Consider the following 16,748-nt stretch of genomic DNA (forward strand, 5'->3'; position numbering starts at 1 on the left):
AAAGAAAGTACATTTGAGAAATATTTGTAAAATATATATATTTTTGAAATGACTTGACTTTTTAAAGATTTTTATGAGATTGGGTTATACTAGTATACAGTTTTTATATTCTGAAAATAAATGTAAGTAACTCAAGTATATTAAATCGAATTTTACATACATGTTTTCTTCATCCAACACGAAACGTTGCCTAGCTATAGGCTCCATCTAAAACATTCAATATTTGTGAGTGCAAAAAAATGTTGACTGCCATTGGGCTTGCCACTGAATAATGCTTCAATTTGTTCAGCGCCAAATGAATGGGTGGCCTTTGGAGGCTGGTTTTTTGAGTTACCGCTCATGTTTATGCCGCCCCATGTGGCAGGCATAAGGAAGTCGAAGGTGACTGGTGACACCTGTGGCACTTCCTCATGGGACCGGCTTTGTCCTCAGCCATTGACACGTCCAAATTCGGTGTTTTCCAGCGCTTGTCACCGTGGGCCATGGAGATTTATGTGTTTTGACTGCTTATTTTTGGTTGGTCGTGCGCCCAGCCGCATGCTTTTCCGTTGTTGTGGCTCAGAGACGTTGGGTTTGACACAAATTTTCGACTGCGGCGCGCCGCAAAACATTGCCCAAAATGTGTTAATATGGTTGAGGACTTTTAATATTGCCCAATCGCAACTGCAACAACTGCTGCATTAGCAGCAGCCGCAAAAATACACTGCTAATTGTGCAATTTTCGATGGCCCAGTCATTTCGCCTCTATTATTGTTTCGGCAAACGCTCTTCGCCTGTTCTTGGGTGTAAAAATTAACACGGAATTGGCCAGAGTCAACGGCTAATTAATTTATGTGGCTGTGCGAAAACAAACAAAAGAATCCGCACACAAAAACAATCCAAATATGTTTATGATATCACATTACACTTATGCACAGAATGACGGTCTTTTTCTCACAAAGTTTTGCATACAATTGACAGTGTTTGCTTGTTTTTTTTGCTCATTTATGATTAATGACAGTTTAAGAAGCGAGTGAGCAAAACACACTAATTGAATCATAAGGTGGAAGTGGCAATCTACAAATTTTAAAATGCCTCGACACGCGGCCGCTATTTCTTTGCATAACGACCCCGCCCAGTGGGTTTTTAGGTGATTTCTCCACCATTTGTAGGCCATCTTGAGCACGTAGATCTGCGGCTAACTACTTTTCGACGGCGACCTTGGGCAAAGTGTTTCAATTGAATGCAGCGAAATAATTAAGTAAAAATTTTTGAAGATACAGAAATTAATTTGATGTAATTTGCGTTGGCGTTGCTGCCATTGATTTTATCGCATCTCCAGCGGGCGAGAGGAAAAACTTGCCTCCAACTGCTGCCGCTGGTGACACCAAAAAAAAAGTGGCACCCAAATTGCACCAGCACCAGCAACAGTGCCGCACAAAGGCTTCAAAGTTGTGCTTTTTATGCGCTTAGAGGCGACCTTAGAGTTTTTGCTTTTCGCCCAGCACAGCCGCATGTCTCATAACTTGCACGTTCGTGGCCTGAGTCTTTCGTTTTTCGCTGCATTGTATTGCGCTGTCATGCGCACATGAAAATCATCATCAGCAGGCCGAGAAGCCAAGCGCCGAAGAAATAACACACCGAAAAAAAGGGATTATTATTAGATCAATGTGTGCCACTTGCCCACATACAAAACTATGTTCGACATCTATTTAAAAATATATTTTTAAAGTTACGATTGATGTTTTTCCCTTTATTTATATTAAGTATTTTTTTCATGTAGTTAATTTAACATTGCCTCCATATATTTTAAAAAATATTTTGTATTTAACCCTTTACCTTCATTGATAAACACCTTAAGTTACATTTCTTTCAGTGCAACTAAGGCAACTTTAGCAACTCCGTCAAAATCAGTAATGTTAAAATATGCTTTCATTACCAAACAGTATAACACACATATGGTATGAATAATATTCTCCTTTGGGCAACTCATCGTTGAATCTTTTTTTTTTTGGTTTTCCCTCTGCAAAAAATCTATTTGAAGTTTTCATTGTACTTGCTTTTCCCCCATCCCCAACAGATTAAATAAATTGAGCGGCTATCAATCAATTCACGGAAGTTTACAAGCCCAAAACCATTTGGCAATATAATTCCAAATATAATTAAAGGTTAATACAAGTGCTGACAGCTGAATGAGATTTGGAAATCCAAAAGGTCAAAATAGGGCCATAAAAGAGTTTAAAAAGAATGCACTTGCATTTTTAGAAATCTAAAACAAATTTCGTCAAAAGGTGGTTACTTGAAAGCATTGTCGTTGTTAGGGAACATTTATTTAAATCATTTATGCGCCATAAGGAACTGCGATATGCTAATGATAGCCACTAACGATTAGAAGCTGTGAAAATATATTAAAAAGACTATGAAATAACTCATTAAATTCCAGTCCCACATAACTTTTTCCTTGTTCCTTTTTGTTGTTATTCGCTTAATTTATAGGCCCAAGTGTTGTGCCATAACTAAGCACTTTAATAACAAAATAAAGCGAGATACCCGGATAGCGGATGCATTCGTCCACTCACTTTTCGCAATCACTGTGTTGGAACCTTTTTGTGGGCGGCGGCAACCCTGGAGGCCAAGCACGTGTTAGTAAAAATTATCAACAGCTGATAAGGCCAACTGCTTTTGTTTACAAACTAAAGATTATCAGAAGGGTGGGTTCTGAACAAACACCTCGGGAAATGAGAGGGCTTTCCATTTTCCTCTCAGTTATCCGAATTTTTCGCGTCTGCGCACAGCTGTTTTTTTTTTGTCAGATTTGGCTGCTGCGCTCTAGAAAGTCAGAATCCCATTGATTTTTATCCAGATTCCCGAAGTAGAGTTCTTAATCCGCACCCAAACTGACGGCTCCAGCTCAAGACGGAAAGTTCGAAAGAAAATTTCCCTGAAAACCCAGTGAAAATTAAGAAAAAATCCAAAAAGAAATAGCTTAAATTAGGAAAAGCTTGAGATAAGGTGAAGTGTGCTGTTTTAAAGACGTTTGGCTGGATTTAAGGCCTCCATTTTTGTGTCTACAGTTTTGGGGCGTGGGCCAGCCAAAGTGAAAAATACAAATTAGCCATGTCCCTGGAGTAAGTGAAAGCAGTGGAAAAAATCATGGAGTCTTCCGGCAAATCCTGGCTGTTGTGCAGCATCCTGGTGCTTCTGGCCTTTTCGTTGGGTACGTATTTTGGGCTACGAACGACTGGAAGACAGCCACGCCCCCTTTCGGGTAAGGGCTATTATGTAATCAAAAAGGAAAGAAAACCAAATGAAGGGCCAACAACTCTGTTAACTCTGCTAACCGTTTCTTAGTCCCCGAAAAAAAAAAACAAAAATGAAAACTATCTCTCTATTTCTCTTCTCCTTAGCTAGCTTACGATTTTACAGCAATGATTTGATTTTTTTCTTAAATTTACGCTTTGCGCTGGCAGCGCCGCCTTAACAAGTTCTCCAAGCTCTCATTGCCAACCACCAAGAACCGAGTATCAAGTACCAAGTACCAACTACCACCGGCCCTCCAGCTTCTGGCATCCTGGCATCGTTTCGTGTATATAGCTTAGCCACACTACCCCCAAAAGAACAACAACAACAAGAACTATCAAATGTACTGGATTTAGTAGCTATATAGCAAATAGACCAGCAACAACAACCGCCACACAAATCTCGACTTGCGATTGCCCGAAAAAATGGGACTTGGAGAATCTGTCAAAGCGTCGCTGCTGCAGCGCTGCAAAACCAAAAAAAAAAAAAGAACCGAAAATTATAACCGAATCACAACTGCGCTAGTCATCAAAACTCTGTAAACTATTTATATATATATATATAATCTGGAATCTCAAGTAGAACTCCATATAGCACACCTCGCACTCAGTTAAGTGCCGCCCCACAGATTAGATCTTTTGGCATAGCTTTATCTTCTATCTCTATATAGATTCACTAAACATTAGCTTAGCTTTAGCTATCTCTCTCTCTTTATCTCCTGCTCTCTCTTTCTCTCCCGCTCTCCGACTCTATATCCATTGCTCGACAACTGTAAACTTCTGTACCCGATACCCGATACGAACTATCAAATTATACGTCCAGTACACCTGCATACTTGTCTTACTCTATGAATATTTTACAAGCAATTTATAATATTCCCTAGCTATAATCGCTTTTGTAATTAACCTTTCTCCAGAGTCCCCTCTGCATTTCTCTCGCTCGCTCTCTCTCTCTTTGACTCTCTATCTCTCTGTCTCTGTCCATCCCCCCAAAATAAATATTAAAAACCCCTGACTGTGTATCTACGAAAAGCGTGGTAGCCAAGGTCCTTGAGGGACCCGCAGGATGGGTGGTGGCACATTACATCCCGAACGACCACGGCAACCATACTGAACAGCAACCAAAAAGAAACAGAAAATGCAAATCATACGAAAATGCAACGAACCGAACCAACAATGCTTATATATATATATACGTGTATATAAAGATTTCTGTATCAACTGCCGAATCTTAATTCATACTCCTTCTCTTCTGAGCAGTCCAAGAAGTAACGAAAAGAAAAGCAAATAGAAATTGTAGTCGATATTCGCATAGACAGAACCCCCCCTTCAGGATTAGACTTATATTTACTAGAGAAGAACTAAATATATTAGTGCATTCACTCACCCGCATACCAACATACACACACACATACAAAGAGATATTTGCTTAGTATCATCATCATTGTACCCACCCCAAAAAATCATATCGTTCACCTAGCGCAAAGTGCAACTCCATAAACGAGTTTCGAAAGTCACGCACCCATACAGTAGAGGAAGTTCGTGCTCCATATATGAGACCACACACACACTCACACACACAAAGGCACGCGAACACACACTCGAAGAACAAGGATAACCCGGTCACACACACAAGCTGCCGAGAGTGTGGGTCCCAGCATCCCTGCGCTTTCGAAGCCCTGGCTTTCTCTCTCTTCTCCTCTCACGAAGGACACCGCGTGGAGCTTTTCCGGATAAAGTTCGCTCAGCTGTCCAAAGGGCAAGGAAAACAACAGGCACTATAGCCATCTCAGTCCCACGTAGAATGTATGAGCAGAAATTCCCGTTAGGTTCCCAGAAATCCCTGATCGGGCGCCACTTAAATGTTGCACTTTGTCAAGCACAAGTTACTGAATAGCAGCTAGCTGTATAACCATGTTAACATAGTACTTGTTACGAGTCAGGACTCTAGGACTGTAAGAATCACTAGGCACTTGCATTAAACCATCCACTATGTGGGGGGTGGGGGTTGGAAGGACCTCTTCCCCTGCTCATAGTTCTTGTTTAACGGAAGTGCCTCCCATGCGGCGTATACTCAACGTAGGCCAGAACAACAGCTACAACATCAACAGTGCCACTTCGCACACCACCTCCACCACCAACAAAACAGACAACCACCTGCACCACCAAAAACAGCAAAAAACAGCAAAAACAGAAATATATACCACGATCGAGCGGTTCTCATGTGTCGTCCATTTTTGTTTAACTTTCCCCATCAAAATTCTAAAATGATGCTGATGCTAAAGACGAAGAATCGGTTTATAAAGTCTGATAATGCCTCTGTCCTATCTGCCTATCTCTATCTCTCAGACCCTCTCTTTCACTCTTCACACTCTCTCTCTCTCTGTCTCTCTCCCTCGCTCTGTCTAAGTCTATCTGTCTATAAGCTAAATCATCCCAAAACCCATTCAAAAATTAAAAAAAAGAACAACAAGAAAAACTTAAACAATGAATACAACAACTTTGCTCATCCGTTCGTTTCTTTGTTTCTCTGTATTTTCTTTCATTACTTTTGTGTCTCTGTGTGCTCCGCCATTTTGTTCTGATCAAAACCTAAATCCCGCCCCGAATTCCTATATGTGTGTGTACGCTCTTCCGTTGTTTTCGTTCGCTTCCGTTTCCGTTTTCCGTTGTGTTTTTTAGTCAGTGCATCCGAAGATGAAGAGCGCTTGGTGCGTGACCTCTTTCGAGGCTACAATAAACTCATACGACCCGTACAGAATATGACACAAAAAGTTGGAGTAAGATTTGGTTTGGCGTTCGTACAGCTAATCAATGTCGTAAGTGTTCTCAAAATTAAATTTGTCAAACAAAAATCAAACCTGAATAATAATAAGATTATGCTAATATAATAAAAAAAAAAAAAACAAAACTCATAACTAACTTTCGTAGAGTGTAAATGTGTTTTCGAGTTCTGTTCCTAACAAATTCTTCAGTTTCGTTGCTGTCATAATCGTCCATTTGAAAAAAAATGCCATAAAACACCCACACAATCGCCCATTAACAGTCAGCAACACCCACACATTCACATGCACTGGCTGCTCCCCCGGCCACGCCCCCTCAGACTGAAGAGGGGGGCGGGAGGAGGGGCGCATCCAACGTTTCAGTTTCGGTTATGCTTTGTAAATAATTACGTACACGTTGTCTTGACTTTGTATGTTTGTAGTGAACTTGATGCTAGAAAATCAAATACGAAATACAAATACTAACCCTAAACAATTAAGTTTAAACAAGCAAAACAAACTAACCAACTAACTAACAAACTAACTAACTAAAGTAAAGCCACATGCGAAATAATGTCTTAACTACCTTCCCACCCGCTCTCTCTCTCTCGATTTCTCGATTTGTGTACGCCAAAAATTCGATTCGATTTCGATTCGTTTCGAATCTCAAATGAAAATCGTACCCGTACTCCGTACTTCGTACCGTTCTCTATCACACCACCAACCAACCAACCAACCAACCAAACCACCAACCAACCAAACCACCAACCAACCAACCACCAAACCACCACCATCTGATCACAAATCAAAACCGAAAAAAAAAAACAAACGAATTCCCGAAAAAAAAAACAATACCGAAAATCGAAAACCGATCAAGAATGAGAAAAATCAAATTATGAAATCAAACGTTTGGTTACGTTTGGTTTGGTACGACTACCAGCTGCAGTGGGATGAGGCCGACTACGGCGGCATCGGGGTGTTGCGTCTGCCCCCCGACAAGGTTTGGAAGCCGGACATTGTGCTCTTCAATAAGTGAGTAAATGGCCATTTGCTAGCTAACCCATCAACTCCAACTCTCTACACTAACCAAGACAATTAGCTAATGAACCTAGTAGGCGAAAGTCGGAGCTTTCCTCGCAGTCATGCTTCATTTCTAGCCCATACTGATAACCTATCTTTCTGTTAACAGTGCCGATGGCAACTACGAGGTGCGCTACAAGTCCAACGTGCTGATTTATCCCACGGGCGAGGTCCTGTGGGTTCCGCCGGCCATTTACCAGAGCTCCTGCACCATCGATGTCACCTACTTCCCCTTCGATCAGCAGACCTGCATCATGAAGTTCGGCTCGTGGACCTTCAATGGAGATCAGGTCTCATTGGCGCTCTACAATAATAAGAACTTTGTGGATCTCTCGGATTACTGGAAGTCGGGCACCTGGGACATTATTGAGGTGCCCGCCTATCTGAATGTCTACGAGGGCGATAGCAACCATCCCACGGAAACGGACATCACATTCTACATCATCATCCGGCGAAAGACTCTCTTCTACACTGTGAATTTAATTCTGCCCACGGTGCTGATTTCCTTCCTCTGCGTCTTGGTATTTTACCTGCCAGCCGAGGCCGGCGAAAAGGTGAGATAGAGCTTTTCGATCATTAAGTCTGCTTTATAGAGGGTCACATCTGGTCACGGGAGGGGTCATGTCAAAAATACACTTAAATAATATTTAAATACTCCTTATCCACCTAGAGTTCGTCAAACGACTAATTTCCATTTATTTAATGATTTAATGATACGCCCAAACATTAATTAACTAAGCTTCAGCATCTGGCGCTTGATTTGCTTAATTCCAAAAAACAACATGATTGTGGTTTTCGTTACGCCCTTGTGATTAAGATTTTAAAAACATTGTGCTTGTATTTATTCCCAAATTCATAACAAGCAGTAGGGCGGCACATTTACTTTCAGTGTAGGCTAGCTTTCGGCTGTTAAGCGATCCGTTAATAACGATTTGTGTCCCCAGGTTACGCTCGGAATTAGCATTTTGCTGTCACTGGTTGTGTTCCTGTTGCTGGTGTCGAAGATTCTGCCACCGACATCGCTGGTGCTGCCACTGATCGCCAAATATTTGCTGTTCACCTTCATCATGAACACGGTTTCCATCCTGGTGACCGTGATCATCATTAACTGGAACTTCCGGGGGCCGCGCACCCACCGCATGCCCATGTACATTCGCTCCATCTTCCTGCACTACCTGCCCGCCTTCCTCTTCATGAAGCGCCCTCGGAAGACCCGCCTGCGCTGGATGATGGAGATGCCCGGAATGAGCATGCCCGCCCATCCCCATCCCTCCTACGGCTCGCCCGCGGAGCTGCCCAAGCATATCAGCGCCATCGGCGGCAAGCAATCCAAGATGGAGGTCATGGAGTTGTCCGACCTGCATCATCCCAACTGCAAGATCAACCGCAAGGTTAACAGCGGTGGAGAACTTGGCCTGGGCGACGGTTGTCGCCGGGAGAGCGAGTCCTCCGACTCCATCCTGCTCTCTCCGGAGGCCAGCAAGGCCACCGAGGCGGTGGAGTTCATTGCCGAGCACTTGCGGAATGAGGATCTGTACATTCAGGTGGGTAATCCAGAAAAATTTTATTTATATGATATGAAATATGCCCTTAAAAATTTTGCAGACCCGCGAAGATTGGAAGTATGTGGCCATGGTGATCGATCGCTTGCAGCTGTACATCTTCTTCATTGTGACCACGGCCGGAACGGTGGGCATTCTGATGGATGCTCCGCATATTTTCGAGTACGTGGATCAGGATCGCATCATCGAGATTTACAGGGGAAAGTAAGCGATTGAGCACTTGGAGCAGCCGGAGGCTGATTGAAATGGTTAACAGCATTGCAAACGCAACAATAATAAGCAAAAGAGGTATTGAGACAGAGACGTACACAATGAAAATTGCCACAATTAATGAGGATTTTTAGATTTTAATAATTAATGAACACTAAACGATACTTGCTTGAGCAGAATTAACACCTAAAATAACTAACTAATATTAACTTTTTGGTAAACACACGAATTGGAACACAGAACACACACACAGCAAACAGTCGTCGAGTAAGACAAATAAGCAAATAACACACCAGCTACAAATGTTAAACAAATAAAAATCAAAACAAAGAAAACCAACCTAGTGGAATTGTGAGTAAATTTATAATTTTTAAAACGAACTTAGCTAATATGGACATCTAGAATGAAGTTTAGTTTAAGAGCAATAAATAGCGAGCAAACGTTTTCCAAATAATTTGTTATGTTGTGCAAGGAAGTTAATCATAAGTAATCGCAATTTCACGCATGAGATTTAAGAATGGAATACATCCCGAATCAATTTGTAAATGCTCTCACACGATCGCAGCTAGCAAAAAGATCGAATTAATCGTAGACTCCGAAGAACTCGAGACCCGGAGCCTACCAATAAAAACCAATAAAAATGCAAAGTTAATTAAGCAAACCCGTCTATTAATTTCATTCCTGCATCGCTCATCCGCCGCGTGTTACACTCCTGGTCACTTGGCTCATTAACTAATCGATATGGGCATAATGTTTTATTGACCAACTGGAGAATGCAGATTTAAATATAGTAAGCATCGATTGTTTAAGTCAATAATGTTTATTGTTTGGTGTTAGGAATGGGGAGTCAATTATGTAAGCACGATTCTAACATAACTTGGGCATATGTGTCTTAGACATAGCTGTTTCTGTTTTTTTTGCAGTCGTATATTCGCACATTAATCATCCGCCCACGTAGCCACTTGGTGTGAATTCTGTCAGATCCCATGAAACCTAATTGGCCAAACACATAAACATGGTCAGAAATTTCCCCATTTGGTTCCTGGTTGGAGTACTCACACGGTCCGGGTGAAGTTCGGGGGAATTGAAGACAAAAAACTAACTAGTACGCGCTGTTATTGACTTACAATCGCCGCTGATCAACAGATATAGATACAGTATCTAGTATCTCTGTCCTCACCTGTGGCTATATGGCTACATCAAAGGTTGCAGCATCACGACGACGACCAAGATGATGACGATGATGACGACTGAGCTTGGCTGAGCGGCGATTGAGGTAAAACTCGTACTCGTACTCGGCTGACTCAAAACTTCGGCATCTAACTGAGCGGGCTCCGAACTTAGCCAACTTAGGGGCTGCTCTGGGCCAGGCCGGTATAAATGCGCCAAGGGAGAACATTTGGGCATCATTCGATTTCTGATTTTGCAACGAAGACGTCGGCTACGAGGCCCCCTGGAAAAGTTATCTCGAGTGCGGTTCGTCTGCGAAACCGGTAATAGTTCGATTCGCTGTGTGTGTTGTGCTGTTAGGAAAAATCGGAAAAACCGCGCTCATTTTGCATCAAGTGGAAATGGTGAGTTCGTTGGCAAAGGCAACAAGCCGCCGGTTTCATCCTAACTGTTTTGTAGCGCTGTTTTCTGCCTCTGGTGGCCCTGCTCTTGGCAGCGGGTGTCCACGCGGATGTCTCCCACCTGGACACAGATCTCCAGGAGGATGGCTACCATTACAAGCAGCCGTCGGTGCCTTTCCCGCCTCCGGGATCGGGAAACGGCATTGAGGACTCGGGCATAGGACCAGGACCAGCTCCCTCGGTTCCGGCTCCATCGTATGGACCCCCGCAGACGCGTCCTCCTCCTCCACCTCCTCCACCACAGCCGACTCCGCCAGCTCCTCGTCCTTCCTATGGACCTCCTCAGACTCAGCCACCACGCCCTCCACCACAGCCAACTCCCTCGGCTCCTGCTCCATCACCATCTTATGGACCACCACAGACTACACCACCTCGTCCTCCACCGCAGCCAACTCCCTCGGCTCCCGCTCCACCACCATCTTATGGACCACCGCAAACGCCACCACCTCGTCCTCCACCACAGCCAACACCCTCGGCTCCAGCTCCATCCTATGGACCTCCGCAGCCTCAGCCAACTCAGCCGGCACCACAGCCACCTTCGCCGCAGCCTGGCCCGGAGTACCTGCCTCCAGATCAGCCGAAGCCACGCCCAACGCCCTCGCGTCCGCAGCCGCCTCCACCACCACCACCACCTAGGCCACAGCCCACTCCAGGCTACGGACCACCACCGCCACCACCTCCACCCAAGCCACAGCCCACTCCAGGATACGGCCCTCCTCCACCACCACCACCACCAAGGCCACAGCCCACACCAGGATATGGACCGCCCCCAGGACCGGGTCCCGCCCCTCCGGCACCACAACCGCCACGCCCGCAGCCGCCACGTCCACAGCCAGGAGCTGAGTATTTGCCACCACCTGGAGAGAATGAGGTCACCCCGCCTCAACCGCAGCCAACTGCGCCAGTGCCGGCACCACCAGCTGGACCCACATACCAGCCACGTCCGCCAGCACCACCAGCTCCTGCACCAGGACCCACCTATCAGCCACGCCCATCAAGTCCTCCCGCACCACCTGCACCCACTTATCAGCCACGCCCACCAGCACCACCGACGCCTGCACCAGGCCCCACTTACCAGCCACGCCCACCGAGTCCTCCTGCACCACCTGCACCCACTTATCAGCCACAACCACCTGCACCGCCTGCACCTGCTCCAGGACCCACCTACCAGCCACGTCCGCCAGCACCACCAGCACCACCTGCACCCACTCCGGAGTACGGACCACCACCACCCAGTGGTGGCGATGAGGCGGGCTCCCTGGGACCCGATGGCTACAACTACAACAAGCCTGCCAAGCCCTTTACCTTCTAGAAAAGTACTCAAAACCCCTGTCCTGTGAACCACCATTGGAGCCAGTTGCCCCACCACTCAAATCTTTTTCCAAATAAAAACAAATTTCAAAAGCCAAAGTCAAAGCTGGATGTGTCAATCACTCGGGGGATTCGCTGGTGGGTCAATGTTTCAGCTTTAAAAATGGCCTTCTGAGGCGTCACTTTTGACAACTGCAAGACAGAGAAAAATTTTCAAACTTGCAGATAGCTTAGATCAAAGATACAAATATAGTTTCGATAAATACATGTACAGGGATATTTTTATGCATATAACGTTTTTAAGGAATATAATCTAATGTACAGATACAGTATCTCTTCTTTGTACACTCATTTAAAGTGTTCAATTTTCTTGCAGTGGAGGCAGATGGCCTAGTCAAAATACCAGTGGTTCAAGTGCAGTCCCCAGACACCACCCAGTGGTGCAATGTGTGGTGGCCAGTTGGTAGGTCAAATCAATCAAAAACCTGGGGGCGCCATAAATCAGAGGCGGAAATTCCGAGAGCGTCAAGCAGCCGTGAACGTTCGTTCTCAGGCGGCTTTGTTTGCAATATCTCTAAGCCCATAACGACCATAAATATATATCTATATATATATATATAGATTTAGGTAGATGTCGATGAGAGCCCATAATGATTGCAATTGGCATAGCCACAGACATTGCATCCATACATGGGGCACTCAAGGTGCCGGCGGAGCCAAAATAAATATGAGCGAGTCGATCAATGATCGATCTGTGCCGGCGATCCGGCAATCCGGCAATCGACGACTCAATTCCCACCGGCTGTCGTCGGTCGGTTAGTCAGTCGCCAGGTTCATCAGTCATTTAGTCAATATGCCAGTTGGCTTAGTCAATAAATTGAGTTAGCCGTGGCAACTTCATTAGGTTGCCCAAAAATAAAGATAAACACGAAACAAAAACTGCAACTGCAACTGCAACTGCATGTGCGGTTGTGCAACGATTTTCCAATAGGGATTTTTTTTCTTTTGGTTTTCGGTAGGGAGAGGGGGGGAGCGAGTACTTTGCCACTAATTACATAAGCACCTACAAAACGGCCTTCAATTTCGCTGGACACGGGGGCGCCCTAAGACTCACTCACTCAGCTCGATCCGAGCCATTTGATTAACGTCTTAACGAGCGGCTTGGGTGTGATTTATGTTGTCAGGCATCAGACATCGGGCATCAGACTCCACATCAGATCTGCAGCTGCACTTAGACTTAAGTTTTTGCGTGATTTATGATTACAGCACGGCACTTGAAAAGATTGGGCATGACAAGAGATTCGCGACGCATTGTTTGCCTTGCTACGATAATTACAGCAATCCAAATGGAAGCACTGGGCCACCAAAAGAAGTTCATACGAGTCACCTGGTGACCCCAACTAATTTCTGCCACTCCGCTGACGATTCTAATTCCCTACGATTCCATCCGGGTGTAAATTTCCCAAACAAGCTATTAATATTCTGTCAAGCGAACACGCAAATGTAAATGCGAGTATGCGAGTACATATATAAATATTAAATCATTCTAAATATGAAAGCGGCAAATATATATAAATTATTAAAGCCCGAGGGCGAAATTCTTAACAGCCGGCTTCTTCATCGTTCATCTCAAATTTCCAATTAATTCTTCAAAAATTATTCCGACAGCGGCTAATCGAAAATATTAATGGGCATATTATATTTATGACTTAATGGACATACAATTAAGTCATCAACTGATTTATGCCCGCACCAAAGCCGTAAAGTCGAAGAAACAGCACCTGTTGGCTTAGCGCCAAAAAATATTGCGCATACGCAACGTGGTCCGTTTTTGCGTTGCGTTAGCCCCTCATGTAAATCAATCACCAGCGAAATTGCCCTTGGCACAGTTTCCGTTGATTTTTTCTATTCTTCACCCGTGTGCCGCTTTTTGCTGTCTTGGCTCATAACTGTTCAATTGTAAAACGGCAACGCACCCAAACGTCTTCAAACATTGCGTACAATGATTTGTGTAGACGGAACGAGTCAAGAAATATGAATCAAGCCGTCAGCGGTGCTCGAGTGGATCAGCTAGCAAAAACCAGCTATGCAAACCACTCACGCATGAAACCAGCTCTCAGTTCTCACAATCTTGCTGAAAGAGAAAATCATTATCAGCCCTAAGTTGCACTTTGAAAATATTTAACAAACTACCGAAGACGAGCTTTATTTACTTGCGAATATATAGCATACTTTTCATCTGATCTCCAAGCTAACTAAGCTTGATTTAAGCCTCTCTTGAGCCATGAGCTTACTAATTGATTAATCTTAAGCTTTTTATTTGTGTTTATGGAGTGTTTTGCAGTCGTTTTGTGAGTCAATTATAATCATAAACGACTGTTAATTAAATATTAAAAATAACTTTACGACAGTTTTATTTGAGGGACTTTGTTAAGGCTGCTTGATTGCTATTAATGATGGCTGAACGTTGTTACACAATTATTAAGCAAATTTAATTGAATTTAAGACAAATTATGTTGCCTTTACTAGTTATCAAACATGTTTTCTATTTTTGATATATATTTATTTATTAAATACTTACGAGTTAATTAGCATCTTAGTTGCTTTAATGACTTTTGAATTTTGGCTTATTCTCGATTTTTGCAAACTCTTATAGCTGGTTATAAATCGAAATTAACCCCAAACCTCGATTACCCTAATGTGTTTACTATTTATACCCGAAAAAGCTATTTCGAGATTTCAGTTCATTCATTTAAATATCGGCAATCAGCATACATCTCGATTAGAAACTGATGTCTTAATCTATGGCTCAGCAAGCGAAATTCAGCGTAATCCATTTGATTCTACAACTTCCTCATCCAATTGACCGATATTACCCACACGTTCCATCCCATTTTTAAAACCCCTGACCTACGCCTGAATTCGCATGCTTGTATCGCATTAACGTTAAATTAATCAATTGCTAATAGATGTTTAACAACTGTTAACCTTCCCGGCGAGCATTCAAGTGGTTGCGAATTAATCACGAATCCCACAGACAGCGGCGATTTATGATTAAACGCTGCGATTCTTGAGCGTGAACAAAATCGTTTAGCAGTCGAAAATTGGCAATTATTCGCTTGGTCGTTCCAGAAGAAGTCAGTCAGTCATTCGGCTCGTGGCTAAAAAAATATTGTTTAAAAATATATGAAAAAAAAAGAGATTGACTTAGCCTTTGTTAAGGATGATTGCCTGTGTAAGCTTGAAATTTCCAACAAACGCTGTGGGCGCCAGTGATTAGCATAATACCAAGGCACTGGCAAAACACATTTTGTGCGCTCTATTAAATTTTAATTATAAAACGAACAAAACGCCAACATCAATCAAAAGATGCAGAAAAGAGCGACAAACTCGATGCGGTCCAGATCGATCAGATATGAAAATTCATTCATTCAGTTGGTGTGGTGTGTTGAAGATTTAAACCCCAGAGGGCGGCTTTGTCACGCAAATTTGGTTAATGCCGCTTCTGAATGTTTCAAACTAAACCAAAAAAAGAGACTCGTTGTATTGGCGACTTGGACAGCGTGAAGCAATTAACGGCAAAAATATATATGTATATAGTCTGGGCCATTCGGTCATGTGGGCCGTTGTCTTGAGCACTGACAGCACTTGTCAAACCAATCCATAATGGATGTCAAAACAGCAGCAACACATAAGTCGCCACAATGGATCTGCAAAGGCTGGCTTAGAAATGCAAATGCAGAGTCAACAAAGATAAAACCGAATCCGATTGAATAGGCAACGCGACGACGCATAGCAGTTAATCCAATGTTTACAATCTCTTTACAAATTTCAACCTTGGCCTTACACACACAAAGCGCAGCAAAACGGCATCCGATTTGAAACAATGTCATAGCAGTTAGTCAAATCATCAAAAACACAAAACACATGCAAATGCCTTTTGTGCCTGATGGATACACAGATGGCCAGATGATCCGTTGACTCACAGCAGATACAGATTCAGATGCCAGAACTTTACAAAACCCGGCAGACAGAGCGGCGGCCAAGAAGAACCTTCATCATCATCATCATCATCATCCACGCCATGTGCCGCCTGGAGATAATCATACGAAGCTGAAAAATAAGAACCCCAAAACGGGTTCTTCTAATGGCCATTAAGCCATCGTCTCACTCTCAAATACGACTATAATAATCAGCATTTGCATTTGTGCAAATTGGCTAGAATGGCTTATACTTATAGCTATAAACATTTAAATCGACCACCTCTCTTTGGGTTTTTGCCGAACTAGAACTGGTTGCTGGACTTCGTGTCAGGGTGGGCTTGTCACAGAACTAGAGCGGCATGAATGAAATCAATCGTATTGATCGCTTCCAACTATCACATTAGCCTTTTAAGCTTAATGCCGCTTTTATTGGTTGCAATTAGTTAGAATTCAAGTTCACTGCCAGTCGATTACAGCACATTTGCAGAGTATTCTGGGGTATATCTATTGGGGAAGTGTATAGCACTCCATAAATGTCTGATTTATATTATTTTTTGCTTATCTAGATGGCTATATTTACGCTCAACTAATGAAATGTGGAACCTGACCTTAATTCTTGAGTTATAGTCAACCAGTTCCGAATGCAGACCAAATTTAATGCCTATTAGCATAAATTGGGTTATATTTGTTTTGGTAAAACAAACCCTGTTCATACTTACGTACCAGACTTTAAGAATTTGTGGGAAGTAGTCGATTTAATTATACAAATTGGCCGCGACTCTTTCATGAGCTTCAAAGTTCAAAATGCCAGTTCACATGTCTGAGTTTGCGGCACGAGCCGCACAAAAAGTGCCAAAGTGAATAAATTGCTGAGGTGTCGAGACATCGCTGATGCTTTTTGCCCCTACGGCGGCATCGATTTCATTTTGGT

At 43.4% G+C, this 16,748-nt stretch overlaps 2 protein-coding genes and 1 long non-coding RNA gene across 4 annotated transcripts; 2 read left to right on the forward strand and 1 right to left on the reverse strand.

Annotated features, from left to right (window-relative positions):
- Positions 1–2,832: 2,832 nt before the first annotated feature.
- On the forward strand, positions 2,833–9,548 carry LOC6532968 (acetylcholine receptor subunit beta-like 1). 2 transcript variants are annotated; one of them, XM_002093667.3, is made up of 7 exons: positions 2,833–2,991; positions 3,054–3,196; positions 5,961–6,097; positions 6,918–7,072; positions 7,230–7,674; positions 8,065–8,664; positions 8,726–9,548. In XM_002093667.3, the coding sequence occupies exons 2-7, from the start codon at positions 3,133–3,135 to the stop codon at positions 8,888–8,890; spliced, it is 1,566 nt and encodes a 521-aa protein (XP_002093703.1). In that variant the 5' UTR covers positions 2,833–2,991; positions 3,054–3,132; the 3' UTR covers positions 8,891–9,548. The 2 variants fall into 2 exon arrangements, with proteins under 2 accessions (XP_002093703.1, XP_015049742.1); XM_015194256.3 differs by lacking the exons at positions 2,833–2,991; positions 3,054–3,196 and having other exon boundaries at positions 5,879–7,072.
- Positions 9,224–10,143, reverse strand: LOC122319600. The gene is made up of 2 exons (XR_006245207.1): positions 9,952–10,143; positions 9,224–9,885 (listed from the first exon to the last, which is right to left on the reverse strand). It is a non-coding gene; the product is annotated as an uncharacterized LOC122319600 (long non-coding RNA).
- Positions 10,144–10,302: 159 nt separating this feature from the next.
- Positions 10,303–11,933, forward strand: LOC6532969 (extensin). The gene is made up of 2 exons (XM_002093668.4): positions 10,303–10,466; positions 10,522–11,933. The coding sequence occupies exons 1-2, from the start codon at positions 10,464–10,466 to the stop codon at positions 11,833–11,835; spliced, it is 1,317 nt and encodes a 438-aa protein (XP_002093704.2). The 5' UTR covers positions 10,303–10,463; the 3' UTR covers positions 11,836–11,933.
- Positions 11,934–16,748: the final 4,815 nt, after the last annotated feature.

The sequence above is a fragment of the Drosophila yakuba genome, chromosome 3L (genome assembly GCF_016746365.2).
Source record: "Drosophila yakuba strain Tai18E2 chromosome 3L, Prin_Dyak_Tai18E2_2.1, whole genome shotgun sequence".
NCBI classification, from domain to species: domain Eukaryota; kingdom Metazoa; phylum Arthropoda; class Insecta; order Diptera; family Drosophilidae; genus Drosophila; species Drosophila yakuba.